The 19,597-nt window shown below is 41.9% G+C and overlaps 2 protein-coding genes across 2 annotated transcripts; one reads left to right on the top strand and one right to left on the bottom strand.

Annotated features, from left to right (window-relative positions):
• The first annotated feature begins 3,726 nt into the window (after nucleotides 1-3,726).
• Nucleotides 3,727-7,003, top strand: LOC131231285 (protein FAR1-RELATED SEQUENCE 4-like). The gene is made up of 2 exons (XM_058227429.1): nucleotides 3,727-3,796; nucleotides 4,791-7,003. The coding sequence occupies exons 1-2, from the start codon at nucleotides 3,737-3,739 to the stop codon at nucleotides 6,804-6,806; spliced, it is 2,076 nt and encodes a 691-aa protein (XP_058083412.1). The 5' UTR covers nucleotides 3,727-3,736; the 3' UTR covers nucleotides 6,807-7,003.
• Nucleotides 7,004-15,471: 8,468 nt separating this feature from the next.
• On the bottom strand, nucleotides 15,472-19,121 carry LOC131231284 (uncharacterized). Its single transcript, XM_058227428.1, has 2 exons — nucleotides 17,125-19,121; nucleotides 15,472-16,343 (listed from the first exon to the last, which is right to left on the bottom strand). Exons 1-2 carry the CDS (start codon nucleotides 18,904-18,906, stop codon nucleotides 15,831-15,833), a joined length of 2,295 nt encoding a protein of 764 aa, XP_058083411.1. The 5' UTR covers nucleotides 18,907-19,121; the 3' UTR covers nucleotides 15,472-15,830.
• Nucleotides 19,122-19,597: the final 476 nt, after the last annotated feature.

The raw sequence follows: 19,597 nt of genomic DNA, 5'->3' as shown, positions 1-19,597 counted from the left end.
TCTTTGTTAGCTTATAGATAGGCCCTATGAAGATTTCAATGGTGGGCATCAATATCCCCATTGTTTTCTGTGGTGGGATCCACTTGAGCTTTAAATTTGCCTCAAAATCACCTCTTCAAATGAATGAACGATGTGGATACAACATATAGATCATAATGAGCCCATAAAACTAGATGACGTCACTTCAGTGGCCACTGGGCAGTTTAAAATGAAGAATAGTCAATACTCATTCAACAATTTCTTGCCCATTTAATAAAGGGCAAAATCCATTGATCAAATGGAATACTGGTTAATGACCTATTTAAAGTGGTCCACACAATGTAAATGGTTGAAATTTTGTTATAATGTGTCACAACGCACATTGCCAGCCCTAGGTGGGTGCCACCTTGGCACAGTGAGGTGATCTATGCACATGGATTCTGTGCTTACGGTTGGTGATTTCTTGATACGGTGAGATTTGATTAGGCCAACCTTACTTGGATAGATGTGCATTAGGTACTGCACCCAATAATCACTATTAAATGGTTGTGACAAGATCATGTCTGAGTGACTAACTAATGATTTTTAATCATTGATTTACATGGACAATGTTTGGACGGTGCTGATCAACATTTGTGGGTCATGTGCTCAATAAAATGATAGTATAGTGGCACACATGTTATACATGTAATTATTGAAATGATTTTAGGTGTAACTCAAGCTCTCACCATGATTTTCAAAAGAGGGGTTTGGGAACCTTAGATACTGCCAGACAGGGAATTTGAAACCCCCTTCATTCCACTATGCCAAACCGCTTCTTAAGCTTTTTATCTACTTTATTCCTTGGCTCATGCCTTGAAATAATTTCTCCAAATGAATAGACAGTGCGGATACAACACATATATCATGGTGGGCCCACATAACATGGTAAAAGTACTTCAGTAGAGTTTAGTACCTAATCGGTGTCATGTATCCCAATTAAATCCTATTACGCTGGGAACCATCCAATCTGAAATAGCCCCCACTTGATGAACGGCATGGATTTAGCTGGACAGACGTCCGCGTCTTAGATTCTCGCTTGAATGGCCGTGGAGCCAGTCCAAGTAGATTTTAATGTCCAACCTCATGCATTCTGGTACCTTTGACGGTAGGATATGCACAGCACATCCTGGCTCATCGTTCAATGATCCACCCCATTGATCCATTGGGCTCATCATAAATAGACCCTTCTAGAAAAGTTCTTCTCGATAGGACAACTGTGTAAAATTTTGAGTTGCAATTCGCAAATTTACTGTAAAATATAAAACTTAAACGCTAGTAATTCCAATCTAGGAAATTTTTCAGACCATAGCCCATCCAGGGTGGGATCCAACGGTCTAGATTGCTGAGCTATTGGCTCCATTTTCCAAACTGAAGACGAGTGTATTTGGATGAGAAGAATCGTTTATGATTGCTTTTTCTTTCCTAATCAAGGAGATGTGGGCCAGGTCCATCACATCAACGGTTTGGATCAAGTAATCATGGGTCCCATTAACGTTAGGTGGGCCCCACTTTTTACACAGCTCAAAATGTTTCAGTCATAGCCAGAATTTTGGGCCCAGACAGCAGCACGGCTCGGATTTCAAGCGAGTTATATTTCTTCCTGGCAAGCGCGCACGAGAAGATCTAATGCCATCCCCTGCACGCTTGCCATCTTGGCACGTGTGTCAGTCTATCCTCCAATCATCATCCGAAGCCACACGCGTACAATATTTGCGGACGCTTCAAAAATTCGATCGAAGGCCCATCTTTGAATTACATGTCAGCACGCTTCATAAGCATGATTTGGGCCAGCCCGATTTCTCGTCCAGCACCAACGAACGGCCTGGATCTCACGTGACCTCCTGGGTGGACTGGAACCGGATTGAATCCAGGCAGGGCAAAGTGGGCCCACCGTGATGTATGAGTTTTATCCAATCCGTCCATCCATTTTTTCATATCATTTTAAGGGTATAAGCCCAAAAGTGAGGTAGATCAAAGGCTGAAGTGGACCACACACCGGGAATTGAACGTTTACCATTAGCAGAAGTTTCGATCAAGCTGATATTTGTGATTTCCCTTCATTAAGGTCTATGTGACCTCATGAACAGGTTTAGATGGGAAATAAACATCACACGGTGGGCCCTACGAAGGTTTCAACGGTGGTGTTATTATCACCGTTGCTTCCTGTGATGTGGTCCACTTGACCCTTGGATCTTCTTCATTTTGGGACTCATATCCTTAAAATGATCTGGAAAATATATAGACGATGTGGATAAAACCCATCCATCACGGTGGGCCCACAAAGCCCTGCGTGGACCGAGTCTGTCCGCAGGACGCAATCCGCTTCCCATTGGACTGGGAGTAGAGCCGTCCGAGCCTTACCCAACATGGTGCGGCACTGATGTTGGAGCCCACCTTGATGTATGTATTTTATATCTACGCCGTTCATCTATTTTTTCAGATAATTTTAGTGAATGGTAAAAAACATGAAGAGATCAAAATCTCAGGTGGACCATACCATAGGAAACAGTGGTGATTGAAGGCTTACCATTAAAAACTTCCTAGAGATCACCCTAATATTTATATTCCATCCAACCTATGTATAAGTTAAAAATGTCTTTGATAAATGGAAAACACAACTATCAAAATGATCCAAAATTATGTGGCCCACAAGAAGTTTGTAATAGTTAATCACTACTTTTTTTTGTGATGTGGTTCACCTGAGATCATATATACTTAAATTTTGTTTTTATAACATAAAAGTAAATTTAAAAACGGATGGACAGAATAGATATATAATACATTCATCAAGATGGGCCCCACGGTCGGGGATGTACTGTGTTGAATGCGGCCGGGGCCGTACCTCATTCGCTCCCTAGTGGACTATCCCCAGACTTCCGTGTCAGTTCTACACTATTGCAAAATGGTGGTGACTCATCCTCATCACATCTCCCACTGAAGTACAGCTATCTAGATCATCCGAATTGTGGGTCCCATCGTAGGGAAGCATATCACTAAAATCATACCGATCCATCAATCCAAACCATCCAATTGACTGCTACTAAACGAACATTTAAAGAAAGTAAAATATTTGGCCGTCCAAATCCCGGGGAAAAATCAGATTGTTAAAATTATATTTTAAGCTCAATTTCTGGGCAATGCTCCATCCATAATTGGGTCAGAGTATGTGCGGTCTGATTTCCAAGCAACCATGCATGATTCAGGACCCAAATTCTTTGGGCCCACCGTGTTGTATGTGTGATATCCACTCCGTCCATCAGGTTTATTTTGTATCATTTCTTCATCCTAGTGACTAACACACGATGATGAACGGGTTTGATTAGATATGATGGCCCTACATGTAAACCTAAGGTTGGCATACCATCTCCATTTTTCACCATGGTGTGGCCCATCTTACCAGTGGATCTATGTTAAAATTTTCATCATGGCCTATAATCTAGGGATGAACCTCATGAACGGTTTTGATTTCACGCATGTATAACATGGTGGCCCCCAAATAGCATGGTATGGTAGAGAATACCAAGCACATTTAATAAATGGTGTAAAACTAACATAAGAATGCAGTCGCGTCTTCCATAAAATCATCGCGCAAATCGCCTTATCTTGCCCTAGAAAAAGAGAGAGAGAAGATCCAAGCGCGAGAGCAGCTCTCTTTCCCGAGCGAAATCGAGAGAGAGAAGATCCAAGCGCGAGAGAGAGAAGATCTGATATCAAGATGCAGCGCTTGATGGCAGCTTCCCATCCAAACGCCGTCCCTCCCCATATTATCCCACAGGTCTTCTCTTATTTACTCTTTTGCCCCTCTCTGTTTATACATTCCCTTCGATTCCTTTTCTTCCTTCTCGTTTTTCCCTCCGCAATCCGTTTCGTTTCTGTTTTCCTTGCATCCTAATTGGGTTTTGGGTTTGTGGGTGTTCTCGATTTTCCTGATTGGTTTTTGGGTCGTTCTTGTTTTAGGGTTTTTCCACCCCTTTGATTGGGTTTTTGGAAATGGGTTCGTTTTAGCTCGTGGTTTGGGTTTTTCTTTTTACTGCTCTTTTACTTTTTGGATTTGTGTTTTGGGCGCCCTTTGAGAGTTTGTGAGATCCGAGCTCTCCATGGCCATGCTGGTTGGATCTTCTGGCATGAAGGAGACGCTGTTTCACTCCTCCGGCCGAATCATATGGATGGTTGGAGAAGAATTGTTTCGGCATCCCGATTGTTCTGTGCAGTGGCCCACCTGATGGAAAGCTTGGATCTTGCGAAGGAGCACCGGGTTCGTATGTCTGGTGGCGTGCGAATGGGCGGGCTTTGCAGACCTCTTTCTCTCTCTTTCTCACTCAGTAGGTTTTTGATGTATTATATGACGCTTGATTGAGAAAATAGACTCTCTGGTTGGACCCAGCAGCTGTACATGTGGATTGCATTTTGGTATCTTAGGGTGTTGATATGGTGGGGCCCACCATGGTATGGGTCATGTGCAGACATCTTCTCTGTCAGATGATGCTGGATCATCTGAAGTGGACAATTACATCTGACGGTGCACATTTAATGGTGGCCGAATCAGATGGTGGGGACCTTCTATTGTGGTGCATTTTTTTTCCCGGGGCATTTCCCATCCACCACATGATTTGGGTCAACAGAAGGAGTGCTCCACATGCACTGTTTGTTTTCCAGTACAAAAAGCATGATTGGCGCATTTCACATTCCATACATGTATGCTGCGTGTGTGTATTCCAGTTAATTCTTTTTCCTGTTTGTTGATTTGGGGGTTCTGTTGATCTATGCAGGAATTGTGGGGTGAACCCTATGTAGGCGATGATGTAGGGGAAGGGAATTATGGAATGACTGAATCCATTATTGAAGATGTTGAGCCTTGCGCAATCAGCGGAGTTGGGAATGAAACGACAGTATTGCCGAATGAAGGAGAAGCCAATGTACAGCCCAGTGTGGGAATGGAGTTTGAATCCGAAGAAGCAGTGTATGCATTCTATAATCAGTATGCTAGGCGTGTCGGTTTTGGTATCACCAGATTATCTGTCCGTCGATCAAGGACCGATAAATCCAAGATTGCGGGGCATTATGCATGTTCAAAACATGGGCTCAAAGTCAAGAAAAAAAGTTCGGGTAACCCACGACCCACGCTTAAGGCAGGTTGTAAGGCGATGATAAAGGCGAAGAGAAAAGAGACTGGGAAGTGGGTGTTGTTTGCTTTTGTCAAGGAACATAACCACGAACTCTGTCCAGGGGACGTGCGCTTTTTCCGGTCGCACAAGAAGGTTGGAACGCCTGAAAAGAAGGGTATCTCTAATGCGTCAGGGGTAAAAGTGAAAAAGAATTCTGGGAAGGCCAAACAGCCTGGTGTAATCAGCAGTGTGAGCTTTGTGGATAAAGAACGTAGGATTCTGACGGACAAGGAGCGGCGGGATTCCCTTGCAGGAGAAGATGCGCAAGCTGCACTAAGGAATTTCATCCGAAAGCATGCTCTGAACCCTGCATTCTTCTATGCAATAGACATGGAAGGGGACCAACATCCGAAAAATATCTTTTGGGCCGATGGCAGGTCTAGGACAGCATATACATACTTTGGTGACGCGGTCACGTTTGACACAGCATATTTGACAAACAAGTACAACGTGCCCCTTGTTTCGTTTGTAGGGGTGAACCATCATGGGCAGTCGGTGTTGCTTGGTTGTGCGATTCTTGTAGATGAGACGAAAGAGTCATTTGCTTGGTTGTTTAAGACATGGCTTGCTGCAATGTCTGGACGGCCTCCGAGGGCAATAATCACTGACCAAGATAGGGGCATTAAATCTGCGGTCATAGAGGTTTTTCCAGAAACTTGTCATCGTCTTTGCCTATGGCAGATCCTAAAAAATGTTCCTGAAAAATTGGGGCATATTTGTAAAGCTCATCCAGCATTTACTGACAAGTTAAATAATTGTGTATATGACTCTTTGACGGTAGAGGAGTTCGAAATCAAATGGGATGAATTGATGAAAGACTTTAAGCTTGGGGATAATGCATGGGTTCAGATGTTGTACGAGGAACGCCATCAGTGGGTCCCAGTGTTCTTAAAGGACACCTTTTTCGGAGGGATGTCTACTTCTCAGCGCAAGGAAACTGTCAAATCTTTTTTTGATAAATATGTGAGTCCAAGTACCTCGTTGAAAGAGTTCCTTGACCTGTATGAAGTAGCACTAGAGAATTGGTATGAGAAGGAAGCCCAAGCTGATTTTGAAACATACCAGAAGCCACCCACATTGAGTACGCCGTCACCTTTTGAAAAGCAAGGTGCATCTGTGTACACAAAGGAAATATTTAAGAAATTCCAAGTTGAAATTCTTGGAATGTCTGCTTGTTTTGCAAGCATTGTGCAGCAGAAGGGGACAATCACCACATACATGGTGAAAGAATGGGAAGATTTTGAGAAGATGAAGGGGAAGGAATACACGGTGATGTGGAATTGGTTTGAGACGAGAATTTCTTGTATTTGTCGCTTGTTTGAATTCAGAGGCTATCTTTGCAGACATGCGTTGGTTGTTCTCTTAGCGTCGGGCGTACCAATGATTCCATCGCACTACATCTTGAAACGCTGGACAAAGGAAATGAGGAATAGGCATGTGTTGGATGAGTGCGGCCCTGAACAAGCTGTTCGTCCTGAAACTATGGGCCAACGGTACAATGACCTATGTCAACGGGCCATTAAATTTGCAGAGGCAGGGTCATTATCTGAAGAGATGTACAACACCGCGGTGCAAGAACTACAAAAGGCAATGAGAAAACTTGTAATTGGTAAAGTTTGATTTCTGGAGATCAAGAATGTCTGGAGTTTCACAAGAAAATGAGGTTGGCATATTGATGTGGATCCTGGCAAAGCTATTATTGTTTGTTGCACTGTTCGGGTGGTCATACTGGTTTTAGATGCCGATGCATTTGTAGAACTACTGACCCCGCATTATGTAAACTCTTCTAGTGTGTAATGAGTAGTTTGCTTTTTTCCTTTTTCTCTTCTCTTGGATTATATCGGAGAAAGCGTAAATTCTCAAGATCATGTTGTTTTATTTTCATTGAACCTGATTGAATTGTCTGCTTCTGCACAATGGGGAACTGAAGATTCTTGTATTCATGAGATGAAATGCTTCAAGTCTTTCAAAGAGATGCTATCAACCGTGAAAATGAGGATGGAGATCGTGCATGGCAAAAGGAATTTCGATTTGGAAACTTGTGGGGGGAGGCATTGCGGTGTTTCTTTTTGTGGATATCTTTCATATATCTCTTTCTTCTTCCTTTCATTTTACTTGCAGGTTCTGTGGAATTCAACTTCTCATATTTGATGCTCTGAAGAGGTTTTTCGCCAAGTAAACCTCAACTGAGCACTACTTTATCAGGCAAGTTTGCTACTCTCTCTCTCTCTCTCTCTCTCTCTCTCCCTCTCTCTCTCCCTCCATGTATTTTTGTTTCTCCAGGCACTCTTTGAATCCATGTAATGATTTAGATGGGATCAATCATCCCATGTCCTTGTAATTAGAGATTCTTTCGACAAAGGTTATGGTTCTAAACACGGGTGCATAAGTTATTGAGCATTCATATCTTTTTTCTTTTGAATGGTTCCATTTTTATTAAGAAAGCCACACAAAACCAAAGGAAGGACGTATCCTTTTGCCATTTTTTAAATTGATATACCATGACACACATGTGAAGATCCCTTCCATTCATCTATTTGGACCATGGCTCAGTCATCCACAGGGTTAGTATATTTGGTGCCTTTGCATGGTTGCTGCTAGGAATAAGAATATTGCATGTGATGGTTTTTACCCAGGAGAATGTTGTAGGTTTCTTTTGTATGGCATGGAGGAAGCCGTTAACTGTTGGGTGCACTTGTTAATTTGTAGTGTAAAATGGCATACGTTAAGTTGAAAATCGTAATTCATGGATCTAAAATATTTGTTTACATGTACTTAAAAAGGATAGTAGCTCTATATGGGTCTTGTATGTAGTCATATGTAATGAAATGCTTGATAACTAGGCAATGCAGAGATGGGTAGTCCACTGATTCCTCAGTCTGTCTGCACATTATGAACATATTGCCAATCAGCAAGGTACGTTTGGGAGCACTTCTTTAAGCATTTTAGGGTATGCTGGGCGACGAATAGGTTCCTCCGCGAGGACATTGCTGGCTGGAGTTGTGGGCCATTCTTGGATCGGGGTAAGAAAATGTGGGCAATAATCCATATGCAGTGATATGGGGGATTTGGAAAGAAAGGAATTTGAGAATGTTCGATGATAAGAGCCATCTCAAACGTGACTTTGGCCTTCTCCATCACATCCATGGTTACTTGAATGGGTGAGTGCAATATTACCCAAAATGCAAAACCCCTTGCATTTTATGTTCTGGATCAAGCATTCCGGATTATGGGTCATTTGTGATCCGGATCACTATTTTTACCGATCCAAATTAGTGCTCTTGATTTTTACTATTGATTAAGTTAATGCAAATTTCTATTTATATGTAGAGATTTATACCTTCATATGTTTAGTTATAATATAGCAGAAATGGCTACAACAGAGTTTCTGTTATTCGTAGTAACAGCTACTATAGGACACTTAACCATGCGAGGTCTATATCAATAACATACATCATCTCATATAGAAATTGCGATATGAGTTCATATATAAAACTATATTGCATGCACGGTTTATGTATTAGAGTGATGCAAATGATAGTACCCTGGCATACCATGTATTGGAGGAAATAGCCTACAGCATACCCTTTCCTGTACCATGTACCAAACCGACCCATGGTCCAGGTAACCTTGGGTCAGTGTCCTTCAATTAAAGGTGATTGGCACTCAGTTGTCTTCGGGTGATGGGCGAAATGAAAGGGCCTGCACATGCTTTGTTGGTCAGTATTTGTTTGTGTCTGGAATCATGCTCTGGAGTGGAGTGACGATTGGTTTACTTTCCACAGTTTTTTTGCATTTGGAATCATGCTCTTGAGTCTTGATCTTGGAAGTACTATCATTAGAGCCCTGATTATGTTGGGTGTAGAAGGCAATAAGCCAATAACAGTTGTAAGTATAATATTTTTCATATAAATAACTAGAAAGAATAAAGGCACGAAAGACTGCTGCTGTCATTGCCTATGAATGAATTTATTTTAAGCATGTGATGAGATGACAACTGCCCTGAAGATCAAAAGCCCTGTTTGGGATCAAGGAAATGAGAATGTGAATATAGCAAATCTATGAACTTGTCAATTTCATGGATTTGCATTGGATTTGGATTTTGCAAATTCCAAAGTCTACTATTTGGGAAACAAACTAAAAATCCATGGATTTGGGAGCATTTATTCCAGTGGTAGAGCATTTATTGTTGCTGTTGCTGCTGCTGCTACTGCTGCACTCCTCGCAGAGGACCAGATCCTCATACTGTTGTCAGTATGAATTGAATGTTGAGAAAACAAATTCAATCCAGAAGATAAGCACTAGTATTGGATTGGCAGTAATTGTGGGTGGGGGAATAAATAAGAAGCAAGAAAAAAATGTCTAGTTTTCTATAGAGGTATGTGAACAAAAAGCAAGATTGACCCCTTATTGGTATGACAAACAAAAACCATGTGATTCCCAGCTATTTCATTGATTTATTATTTATTTATTTAGATATTTTTGATGGGCAAGCTGGTCTTGAACCTGAGACCTCAATGTTGAAACACACACTTGTTCCATTGTGCTACGGGCTACATTGATGTTGTCTACCTTCTCATTTTAATAGAAGAGGTTTTTCTGTTTTTAATTTAAATAAATTTTTTTTTTGTTGCTGGTCTTTATTGATGAAGGTACATTGGCTTGTGCTTGATCCTATAGAAGGCATTGGGCATCTTGACCATTGGGCCTACGCCAAAGTATCTCGCAGATTTCAGCATGGGTGTATTATTCTACTCTTGGAGGCATTCATATTGTTGTTCATCTGTCCCTACCACATCATTTCCCTTGTTTTGGTGTTGTTCTTTGTAAGCCTGAGCCCACATCCTAATAGGTGAGCCACTTCCTGGCTTCCATGTTGTACCTGTTACTAATAGCTCCATTCTTTTGCAGAATCAAGAGAGAATTGTTGCTCAGAAAAATTTGTGATAGATCCCACAAGTTATGTTTCTGCCTCAGGTATTTTGCTGATGTTTTTATATGGAGTATTGCAGGGTTTTCTTATTTTTATTTTTTTGGGCACTGTTGATCATGTTGAAAATACTTCCGAATGTCTGTGGTTTAAACGGGCATCATTGATGCCTTGGGGACGTTGTCAGTAGAATTCAATCATGTTTTCAGTGACCCACCCGAGCGCAATTGCAGATTTGCTCAAGAAGTAGGGTGTATCCTTCCCTTGTCTTCTTGTATATTCCCATTATCCTTTGTCTTAACGGATGGTCGTATCTCAATTTTCTTGTCATCATAAACGTTATATATAAAAAAAGCGCAATGTTTCATAATTGTCAAATTAGAAACTCGTGGAATTTGGGGTTTGTTTCGGCAAGCTAAGCAATCTCAAATCTCATCATTTTCCCGATAGAGCACGCAAATGTGCTTCTTGATCTTCCTTTAGGCCCTGTTTGTGGTCAAGGAAACGAGAATGTGAATTTGTTAAATGCAATTAACTTGTCAAACTCATTGATTTGCTTTGGATTTGGATTTGGCAAATTCCAAAGTTCAATCTTTGGGAATCAAGTTACAGATCTATGGATGGATCATTGATCTGTAGGGAATAAATCACTTCTCTTGCTTTTAAAAGGGTCTCTGATTTTGAGGATTAGCCAAGTCCCAGGGTCTTTTTTTTCCCGGGGTTTGGATTTCGATTTGCCCCAAGTCGATGGATTTATGGATATGTGGATTTCGATTTGCCCCAAGTTGATGGATTTATGGATATGTGGATTTGGGAAATCTACGGTTCTGCAAATCCCCGAACAAAAAACAAACAGGGTAGATTTGAAATCTGTGGATTTTACAAATTCCTGCCTGCAAAGCCCTCTCAAATCACTGAATCCTACTAGGATGTACAAACATTGTTTTTTTTTGGGGGGGATTTGATTAAAAAGAAGCCATTGTCATTCATTTCATAGAATTGATTTAAAAGAACTGTGTTAAAAAGATGCAAAATAGTAGCAAATGCTTCCTCTTATCTTCCAAAAAGAAAAGGCCTTGGACATCCAACTTCAGGATATCAGGCTGTTTTCCCTTTTTCTTTTTTAAATTGGCTTCTACTGTATATTATACTATTTTATTACAGTGCGTAGTGATACATGAGTACATAAATAGACACCATAGTTCTAAAACCCGGTGGGTGGACTTGTAACTCAGTCGAGTCAACTCAACTCAATGGGATTTCGATCAGAGTCTCTGGCCAACTCGCTCCTGAGTGCGACTTGGTCTAGACTCGACACTCGACTAGACTCTCCAAATTCATTTGTTCAACTTGATATGAACCAAACCCAGTCACTGGCCAGGTCAAGCCAATCAACTTTGGATTTTGTTAAAAATTAAACTACCAACAACTGAATTTGAACTCAATACATGGGTAATAAGCGCAGGCTTCTTACCAGCATCCCATCAGCTGCAGTTTTGTTTAACTTTGACAATTTTATTTATTTTATAGCTTCTAACATTTTTAATTATTATGCCCACTGTGTGTGTCTATATATATATAAACTATTAAATATTGAGTCGAGTAAAGACTTGGTTGAGTCTTCTGGTCAACCTGACCCGGTTGGATATTGAGTAAAAGCTTTCAGGTTTTTGGACTACGATTGTGTTCCATTTATTAATCTTTGGCCTTGCTAGCAGGACGCAATGCGAAAACCATTCACTACAAGTGCAGTCCAAAACATTCATCTGGTGGGCCACACTTTGTATAGACCTATGGATGCTGGAGGAGAGTGCGATTCCCTGAGGTTACGGGGGATCTACTCTCATTCTTTTACTGGTTGCCTCGCTCGAGGGCTTTTGTAATGGGGGTAAAGGATGTGATATTTGACTAGGGTCGCTACTAACCAATTATTACTACTCTATAGTCGGTTAAAGCTCGTAGAAATGCTTAAGATTTAAGACTCGAAGATCCCTAACCCTGAGATGACTCGTAAGTTTACGTTGTAGAGATTCTGAGTAAGGGACTGCAGTTACAAAGAGGGAAGGTGTTAAGCACCCACTTTGCCCGTACGAATGTACGGTCTATACTTCACAAGATTTGACCAATTTTTGAATAATACGGATAGTTCTTGCGTGCTGTAAATGTTATGTGATGCAACAAATGTAATGCAGTGCAATAGTAAAGGTGTTTCATCAATCCAAATTTCTGTTGGATAGGATCCAACTATATCGGTAAGTCGCGAAGCATACTGCAAATGTTATGTGATGCAACAAATGTAATGCAGTGCAATAGTGAACGTGTTTCATCAATCCGAATTTCTGATGGGCAGGATCCAATTATATGGGCAAGTCGCAGAGCATACATTCGAAATGATCAAGTGCAAGGTGCAAATGATGTTTATGGTAAAACGACGACCAACTGACTAAAATTTATGGTGGACCCGCTGTGATTATATCGGTAGGTATCAAAGCATACGTCAGTCAGATACGGTGAAAACGATGTAATGTAATCTATATGCTAAAATGACGGCTAACTGGCTAAGGTTTCTGATGGGTAAAATATGATTATATTGGTAAGCCATAAAGCATATGCCTGCCAGTTAGATGCGTGAAAATGATGTAATGCACTATGATGCCGACGTATATGAGGAGCATGGGGTTGAGAATGGAATGAATGTTTCATGATGTTGATATACTGATTTGATGAAACTGATAAAAGCTACAACTGTCGAATGAATGGTAATGTCGCAAGGCTAGATTGAGTAGCTCAAATTTGAATTTAGGTGGCTCAGGAGGCTTTAACTTTGGCTAGGCTAGGCTAGACCAGGGCTGGGCTCTCACTCTCTCACTCCTTGGTGGAAGGATGACTAAGGCTAATGGGTGAGCTTTTTGAATTGAGAAGACTCTCTAATGCTTGGTGTGTGCGTGTGCGCATGTGTTCTCTAATGAGAAGGGATTTGTGTGTGTCCAAATGAGAAGGGAATGTGAGCTACTTATAGTCTCCCAACCCATTTTCTTGTAATTCCTGGTGATCCTAATGGTAAAATGTATTTGAATGGCTGTGATTGGAGATTGTCACATGACATAATCTCATGGGTTGGATGAGTTGGTAATGTGATAATTTTGGATAACGAGGTGGATATCGAAATAAATGCACATTAACCGCACACTTAAGGTTCGAAAAAGGAGGAACCTACATGCTTGAGGGATGCTGCCCGAAAGAGGGGGAGTGCCACGTGGCCAATGACAAGTAGGCTACCGCTGGTCCCCACTTGGACTCCTTGCTTTGGCAAACAGCATCCTCTAAGCGTGTGGATGCTCTGTTGTGAGGGTTGATGCTTGTAAGTTTTGACCATCTCTTCGATTGGGATTGGTTTTGGGCTTGGGTTCAGGCTTAGTTTTGGGCTTAACTAGGTGAGTTGACTGGGTTATGAACTTGGATTAGCTGATCAGGTGAGTTGATTGGGTGAGTTGACTCAAGACTCTAGGGTTTTGGGTTCCTAGGGTTTCGGGTTAGGCTGACCGGGTTGACTGGGTTGGATGGGCCAAGTTTAGGGTTTAGGATTGAGTTTCCTAGGGTTTAGGTTTCTAGGGTTAAGGTTTAGGATTGGGGTTCAGTTGGGATTGGGGTTCTTAGGTTTAAGCTTCTAGAGTTAGGGTTTATGATCAGGGTTCGGTTGGGATTGGGATTCTTAGGGTTTAGGCTTCTAAGGTTAGGTTTCGGTCGTTCATCCATCTGTTCAAAACTCTATCAGCTTATCAGCTTGAGGTGGGGTGTCTACAAGACCTTGGTTAAAAGATCTGGCCAGCACACTTATTAGGTGGGCCACAATTGCTTGAAGGTGTAGCCCACCTATTGAATGTTTGGAGCTTGAATAGGAGAATCATTATTCAGTTTTACTCATGGGAGTAAATGAAATGCATTTGAAATCCAAATGTTCTGTTTGGATAGGAGTAAATGGGAGGCATTGGAATGCATTGTATTTTTTCAATATATTCACATAAATGTATATGATATCCCAAATTAGCTTTAATATCTCTAATAAGTGTACATATGTGATATTTAATAGAATAATTATAATAAGCCCATTGAAATATATACTTTAGGCAAAAAAGACGAAATTTTGAGCCTCGGGTCAGCCACAACCGTAAGGATCACAAACAAGCAACTTGCCGATGTTTTTTTAACTGTATATTTAGATGGTCAACCTTTGGACGGTTTGAATTATTTTGTTGGTGTGGTTTTAGTGATGTAGCTGATAATTAGATTGTTTTGGAATATCAATTAGTGTGCCACATGTATGGTGGACAAGTGCATAGCGGCACTTTTATTTACTAGTGCAACTCTCCAACGAGCTCAAAAAAGGCATTTCACCCCCCATTTACTTCTAACTCCTCTCTTACAGGAGATCTCATTTGCAAGCCCATTTACTCCCATTTCATTTTATTTTCATGCATTTACTCATATCCAAACAGATTGCATCTGTCATTTACCTCCATTTACTCCCATCCAGATGGCTCCTTACGTGAAACTTGATTATGCTCAACTTCAATTTCAGGTAAACCAGAATGCATAATGTGCCTGCTGCGCGGGTTCTATGTTAAACCAGAATGCATAATGTGCCTGCTGCGCGGGTTCTATGTTATCTTACAGCAGTTTTCTTGCATCTATGTATCAGGGAGAAGTTCGGGCAGGTCGTCCAGATGGTGAGATTGTTTGCATTCCATCCTGTTAGTAAAAAAAAGCTTATGCACGAATGCAGATGGTATAGGCATTTCTCTGAAAATGCCCTAAAAATCAGGTGGTAGGTAGCTCATCAGGCCCACAGCTCGTGTATGGGAAACGTTGCCTGAGAGAATATCTTTGTATTCCCGGCACCGAATGTGACCCAGCTGATTAGTGGACCAGCCTGGTTTTTGGGCCAGGGTGTGCATTGTGTTTGGATGATCCAGTGGTCTGCTTTTTTGGCCAGGTTTGATTGATGGTGGGCCATACTTTTAACGGTTTGGACCACCAATCCATGTGGGCCTCATATGCATAGGAATAATCGTAGACCTCTGAGGAGGAACAAAACGATAGGACCTGTTTGTTTGTGGATTTGGATTGCCTGCCTGACCATTTAGAAATGGGTCCATTCCGAGTTCGCGGTCAAGTCCATTTTGTTGGCCAGTTCTTCTCGAAACCGGCTGCTTGTCTAACCTGGACCCAGTCAAAATCCACAGCTGTTCAATTGAGCAAACTGCCCATCAATCTTCATGAAACCAACGCTAAAAAGAAGAGAGTACTCTTTTTGAGGAAGAAAACCATCTTCATAGGCAGTATATACACAGATGCTCCTATACAAACTATAATTCCCTCAAAAATCAAATCCTATTTTATTGCAGTTGAATGGACCGAACACTTTTGGGTCCCGATCGATGCAGCTCATTTCTACTACAATATTTCTATCAATGTAATGACTGATGTCCTAAAAAAGAATCAGAATTGAGAGAAGAAAGGGAGATCATGGTTATGCACAATGAATGGTTCGATGGCAGCCTATTAGGGATGATTATGCTGTTGGTGCGCTCAATTCAGCCACTCGGCAGTCTCCTTGAGAGTAGCATGTTGTTCATCAAAAGATCGATGTAGAAGCTAGTACTAAAGGATGGCATCACTAGCTGGCTGAACTATTGGAATGGGGTTCACCAGTTCTACCGGTTGTTGGGGATCCGAATGTGTATCCTGTGTCTCCTTGTGATGGTCGATGGCCCCGATGGCCCCGCCTCTGACATGACGGATGCAGCTTGACGATCTTGCCTCATGGGACATCTAGGAGGGGAAAGCACATCAATCTCACTGGGAAAAGGTTGTTCTGGTAGAGACACCGAATGCTGCTGGGAAGAAGATGTGAAATGCACATGGGACTCGAGACATTCTGCATTGATACCATTTCCAGATTGCTCAATGCACAAGCCATCACAGCAAGTGTAATCCGGAACTTGCATATCTGAATATCTAGGATTGGAGGGCATACAACCTTCACAGTACCAGTTGCCTTCGGGTACTTCTAATCCCAAACCGACACAATAAGTATGTGCAGCGGAATCACAGATATCACATAGGAGCAAAAGGTCCCCGTGTACGCCTTGTTGGCATACTGCACAAACCACATTTTCGTATGGATCGAAATAGCCCCTCATCTCTTCTTCAGAAGGCTGATAAACCTGCCAAGAACACATTATCTGGATTAAGGAGGAACAAAACCTAGAAACCAGGAGCCCACAGATGCCGATGATCAAATGGGTCGTTCTTACCAAATTAACAAGATAAAACAGTCTAACCATGCACACAACACATGATTTTTTGTATGTAAATCAAAGAGGTTGAGAAGACAGAGAATGGATTTTCTTTATAGTCAAGGACGAATAATAAGGTCTAGGTAAGTGTCTCGATGCACCTAGTGGTGCAATTGACCCTGCCATTGAATTGATGGACCCCACCATGGATGGTGGGTGCCAACAAGATTTTAGCAGATGTGCCCAGTTGCTACAGGCCTGTAAAGAACTTCCATCACCACTGTTCATCAAACGACAATCACCCTATCTCATCCCATCCCATTGTTACTATTTGAATTCCCTATTAGTGGTTATTGTGCTTTGATGAACAGTGGCGATGAAGTTCCTTTGCAGGGCCTGTTTGGGTGCCACTTAAAATTGAGTTCATCTCATCTTTTTTCTCTGACAATCTTATTTATAGGCCACTGATCATAGAGTTCCAACTCGACAATGAGGCCCATTGGACCAACAGTCTAGATCACCCAACCACAGGCCCTGATTGCACAGGCTCCATGTGCTTTGGTGCATCAGGCCTCTATAATTATTAGTACATGAGTTTTACTCTTACTTACGCTGTTGGTTCTAAACTCCAGAAGGAATCAATCATCTAAATCAAGCAAAGCACACATGATTCTGTCAATGGAAAAGAAATGAGAAGATGGCTTGATACCTGATCACGTTCCAGGACAGATATCACCTCCTTTGTTAGACCGATCCCGACGTCCCACCGTGCCGGCTTACTAATGGTTGAAAACCGCTGTTTGCATACCGGGCAACGGGATTCCACCTTTGACCACTCCATTATGCAAGTGAAACAGAAATAGTGGATGCAGGAATTCAGTATCCCACGAACAATGCCGTTGTGCTCTTCCGACAAGCAGATCCCGCAGACTTGCTTCCCCAAATCAGGCCGCGAACAGTACAACTCCCCTTTCCTGTTCCTCACAGATCTTTTCCTTAGAAGATGGTGCCAACTCAAATCAACTTGCAATCTCTTCAACAATGGACTTCTTGGGGAAGTTGTAGAATTCCCACAACTATCTCTCTCTTCTTCTGAAACCACAGTATATTCAGCATCCAAAGACCCATGAGTGTCGAAACCCGAATCGGAATGCACAACAGCACTTTTATTCCTTCTTTGACTCTTCTTCTTATTCTCCTCCCTCATGATCCTATCTTCAACAACAAAATCATCAGCATAGCTCACCATGCTTCTCGAAGCCGATCCTTGTAGCCTCACTCTGGTTCTCTTCCAAACCTGATTTTCTTTCTCATGTTCTACATAATCATCTGCATCTGGCATGGATTCCTCATCATGCGACACTGTATAAACACTACGTGACTGCATAACCGACCTTTTTCGTCGAAGATGGTTCCAGCTCATATCATCTTGCAATCTATTCAACAACGATGGACTAGTTAAGCAAGTTGTCAAACCCCCATCGCTGACCGTTTCTCTTACGAAATCTCTCTCTTCTTCTGAATTCGTGTGCTCGATGTGTGAAGATCTGGAAACAATGCAATTCGAATCAGAATTCACAACAGCTCTCCTCTTCCTTCTCTCATCCTTCTCATTTTCTTCCAGGACGTCTCCATCTTCATCAGATCTCACCAGACTCTCTTCCTCAGTGTCAACATGGTCATCTACATCTGGCATGTAGTTCTCATCGTCTTCCTCATCATCCAAAACTCTATATATAGTTTGTGAGCGCATAGCTCTTGATTTCCACTGTCCTGAGAAACCCTTTATGGGTTTTGATTCGACAGATGTCTGAATTTCATCTCCGTCCTCACCATCTTCTTCCAAATTATTTGAAATGCTCTGCGACTGTCTAACGCTCGACTTCCGGAGACCCGAAAATTCTTTTTCCTCAACTTCTCCCCCATTGCCCAAAACTTCAGTGAGTCTGTGCGACCGCTTAATCCCCAATCTTTGGCCTGAAAAGCACTTCCTGGGTTTTGTCGGGATGACATTCCAATCCACATCATCGTCATTCTCATCATCCAAAGCCCTAGAATCCTTAGGTCTCCTACGTGGCCATTTAAAACCTGGTTCCTTCCGGCTTGGAAAACCCTTTCTGGGTTTCAATCGGACAACCTTCCTAGCCTCATCATCACCGTCCTCCTCATCGTCCGAAACCCTAGAAACCCTAGAATTTCCTCGGTCCACCCTCAATTCCCTCCGTCCCAAGAAACCCTTTCTGGGTTTCGATCGTGCAACCTCCCGCTCATCATCAGAGCTGCTAGAACACATCACTGTAACAGAATCAAAGCTCTCATCAGATGAATATCCTGAAACAGACGCCCCCAATTCATCAGAACTATAATCACCACATTCATCTTCTCCCAACACATATTCCTCATCCGACTCACCTGAACTTTCATCTTCCGATCGAATTCTCCTTCTCTTCCTAAATCCCCTTAGAGAAGCAATCTCCCCCCCTCTCCCCATCTAAACCCTAGCAAAACCCTACAATCACAAAAAAAGCAAAAACCCAATAAGCTAATCTCTCTCTCTCTCTCTCTCTCTCTCTCTCCAGATTGAATTGAAAAATCTGTTATCTGGAAGGCTGGAATGGAAACTTACAACGAGAGAATCCTCTCGAAATAAGGGAAGAAGAAAGTTCCAGGAAAGGAAAGCGAAGAGAATTTGGAAGCCGAGAAGGAGAGGGATTCTGTCTTTGTTTTCTTTCCTTTTTCTGTTCCGAATCGGATTCGGATTCTCTGTTTACATAGGAGCGGATTAGGTGTTACCGTGGGGCCCACCTTGATGATTTTTTGTATATCCACGCCGTCCATCTGTTTTTTCATACCGGTTTAGAATGTGGTCCCAAAAATTAAGCAGATCCAAATCTTAGGTGGACCATACCACAGGAAACAGTGTTGATTGAATGTCCACCGTTAAAAGCGTTCTAGGGCCCACCGTAATTTCTATTAACCATCCAACCTGTTGATAATGTCAAAAAGATTTGGATGAAGGTAGAATACAAGGATCAGCTTGATCCAAAACTTTTTTGCCTCACAAGTTTTTAATGGTCATTAACTGATTTTTCCAGTGGTGTGGTCCACCTGAGATTTGCATCTGCTTATGTTTTGGGATCACGTCTAAAATGAGCTGAAAAAACGGATGGACGGTGTGGATA

Source organism: Magnolia sinica, chromosome 17 (genome assembly GCF_029962835.1).
Source record: "Magnolia sinica isolate HGM2019 chromosome 17, MsV1, whole genome shotgun sequence".
Classification (NCBI taxonomy): domain Eukaryota; kingdom Viridiplantae; phylum Streptophyta; class Magnoliopsida; order Magnoliales; family Magnoliaceae; genus Magnolia; species Magnolia sinica.
This window is presented reverse-complemented; position numbering and strand designations above follow the sequence as displayed.

Excerpts from the sequence above, each read along its gene's own strand:
- LOC131231285 (XM_058227429.1), top strand. The coding sequence starts at position 3,737 with ATGCAGCGCTTGATGGCAGCTTCCCATCCAAACGCCGTCCCTCCCCAT. Across the intron at positions 3,797-4,790 it reads CTCCCCATATTATCCCACAG|GAATTGTGGGGTGAACCCTA; the intron begins GTCTTCTCTTAT and ends TGATCTATGCAG.
- LOC131231284 (XM_058227428.1), bottom strand. The coding sequence starts at position 18,906 with ATGGGGAGAGGGGGGGAGATTGCTTCTCTAAGGGGATTTAGGAAGAGA. Across the intron at positions 16,344-17,124 it reads CTGTCCTGGAACGTGATCAG|GTTTATCAGCCTTCTGAAGA; the intron begins GTATCAAGCCAT and ends TGTTCTTGGCAG.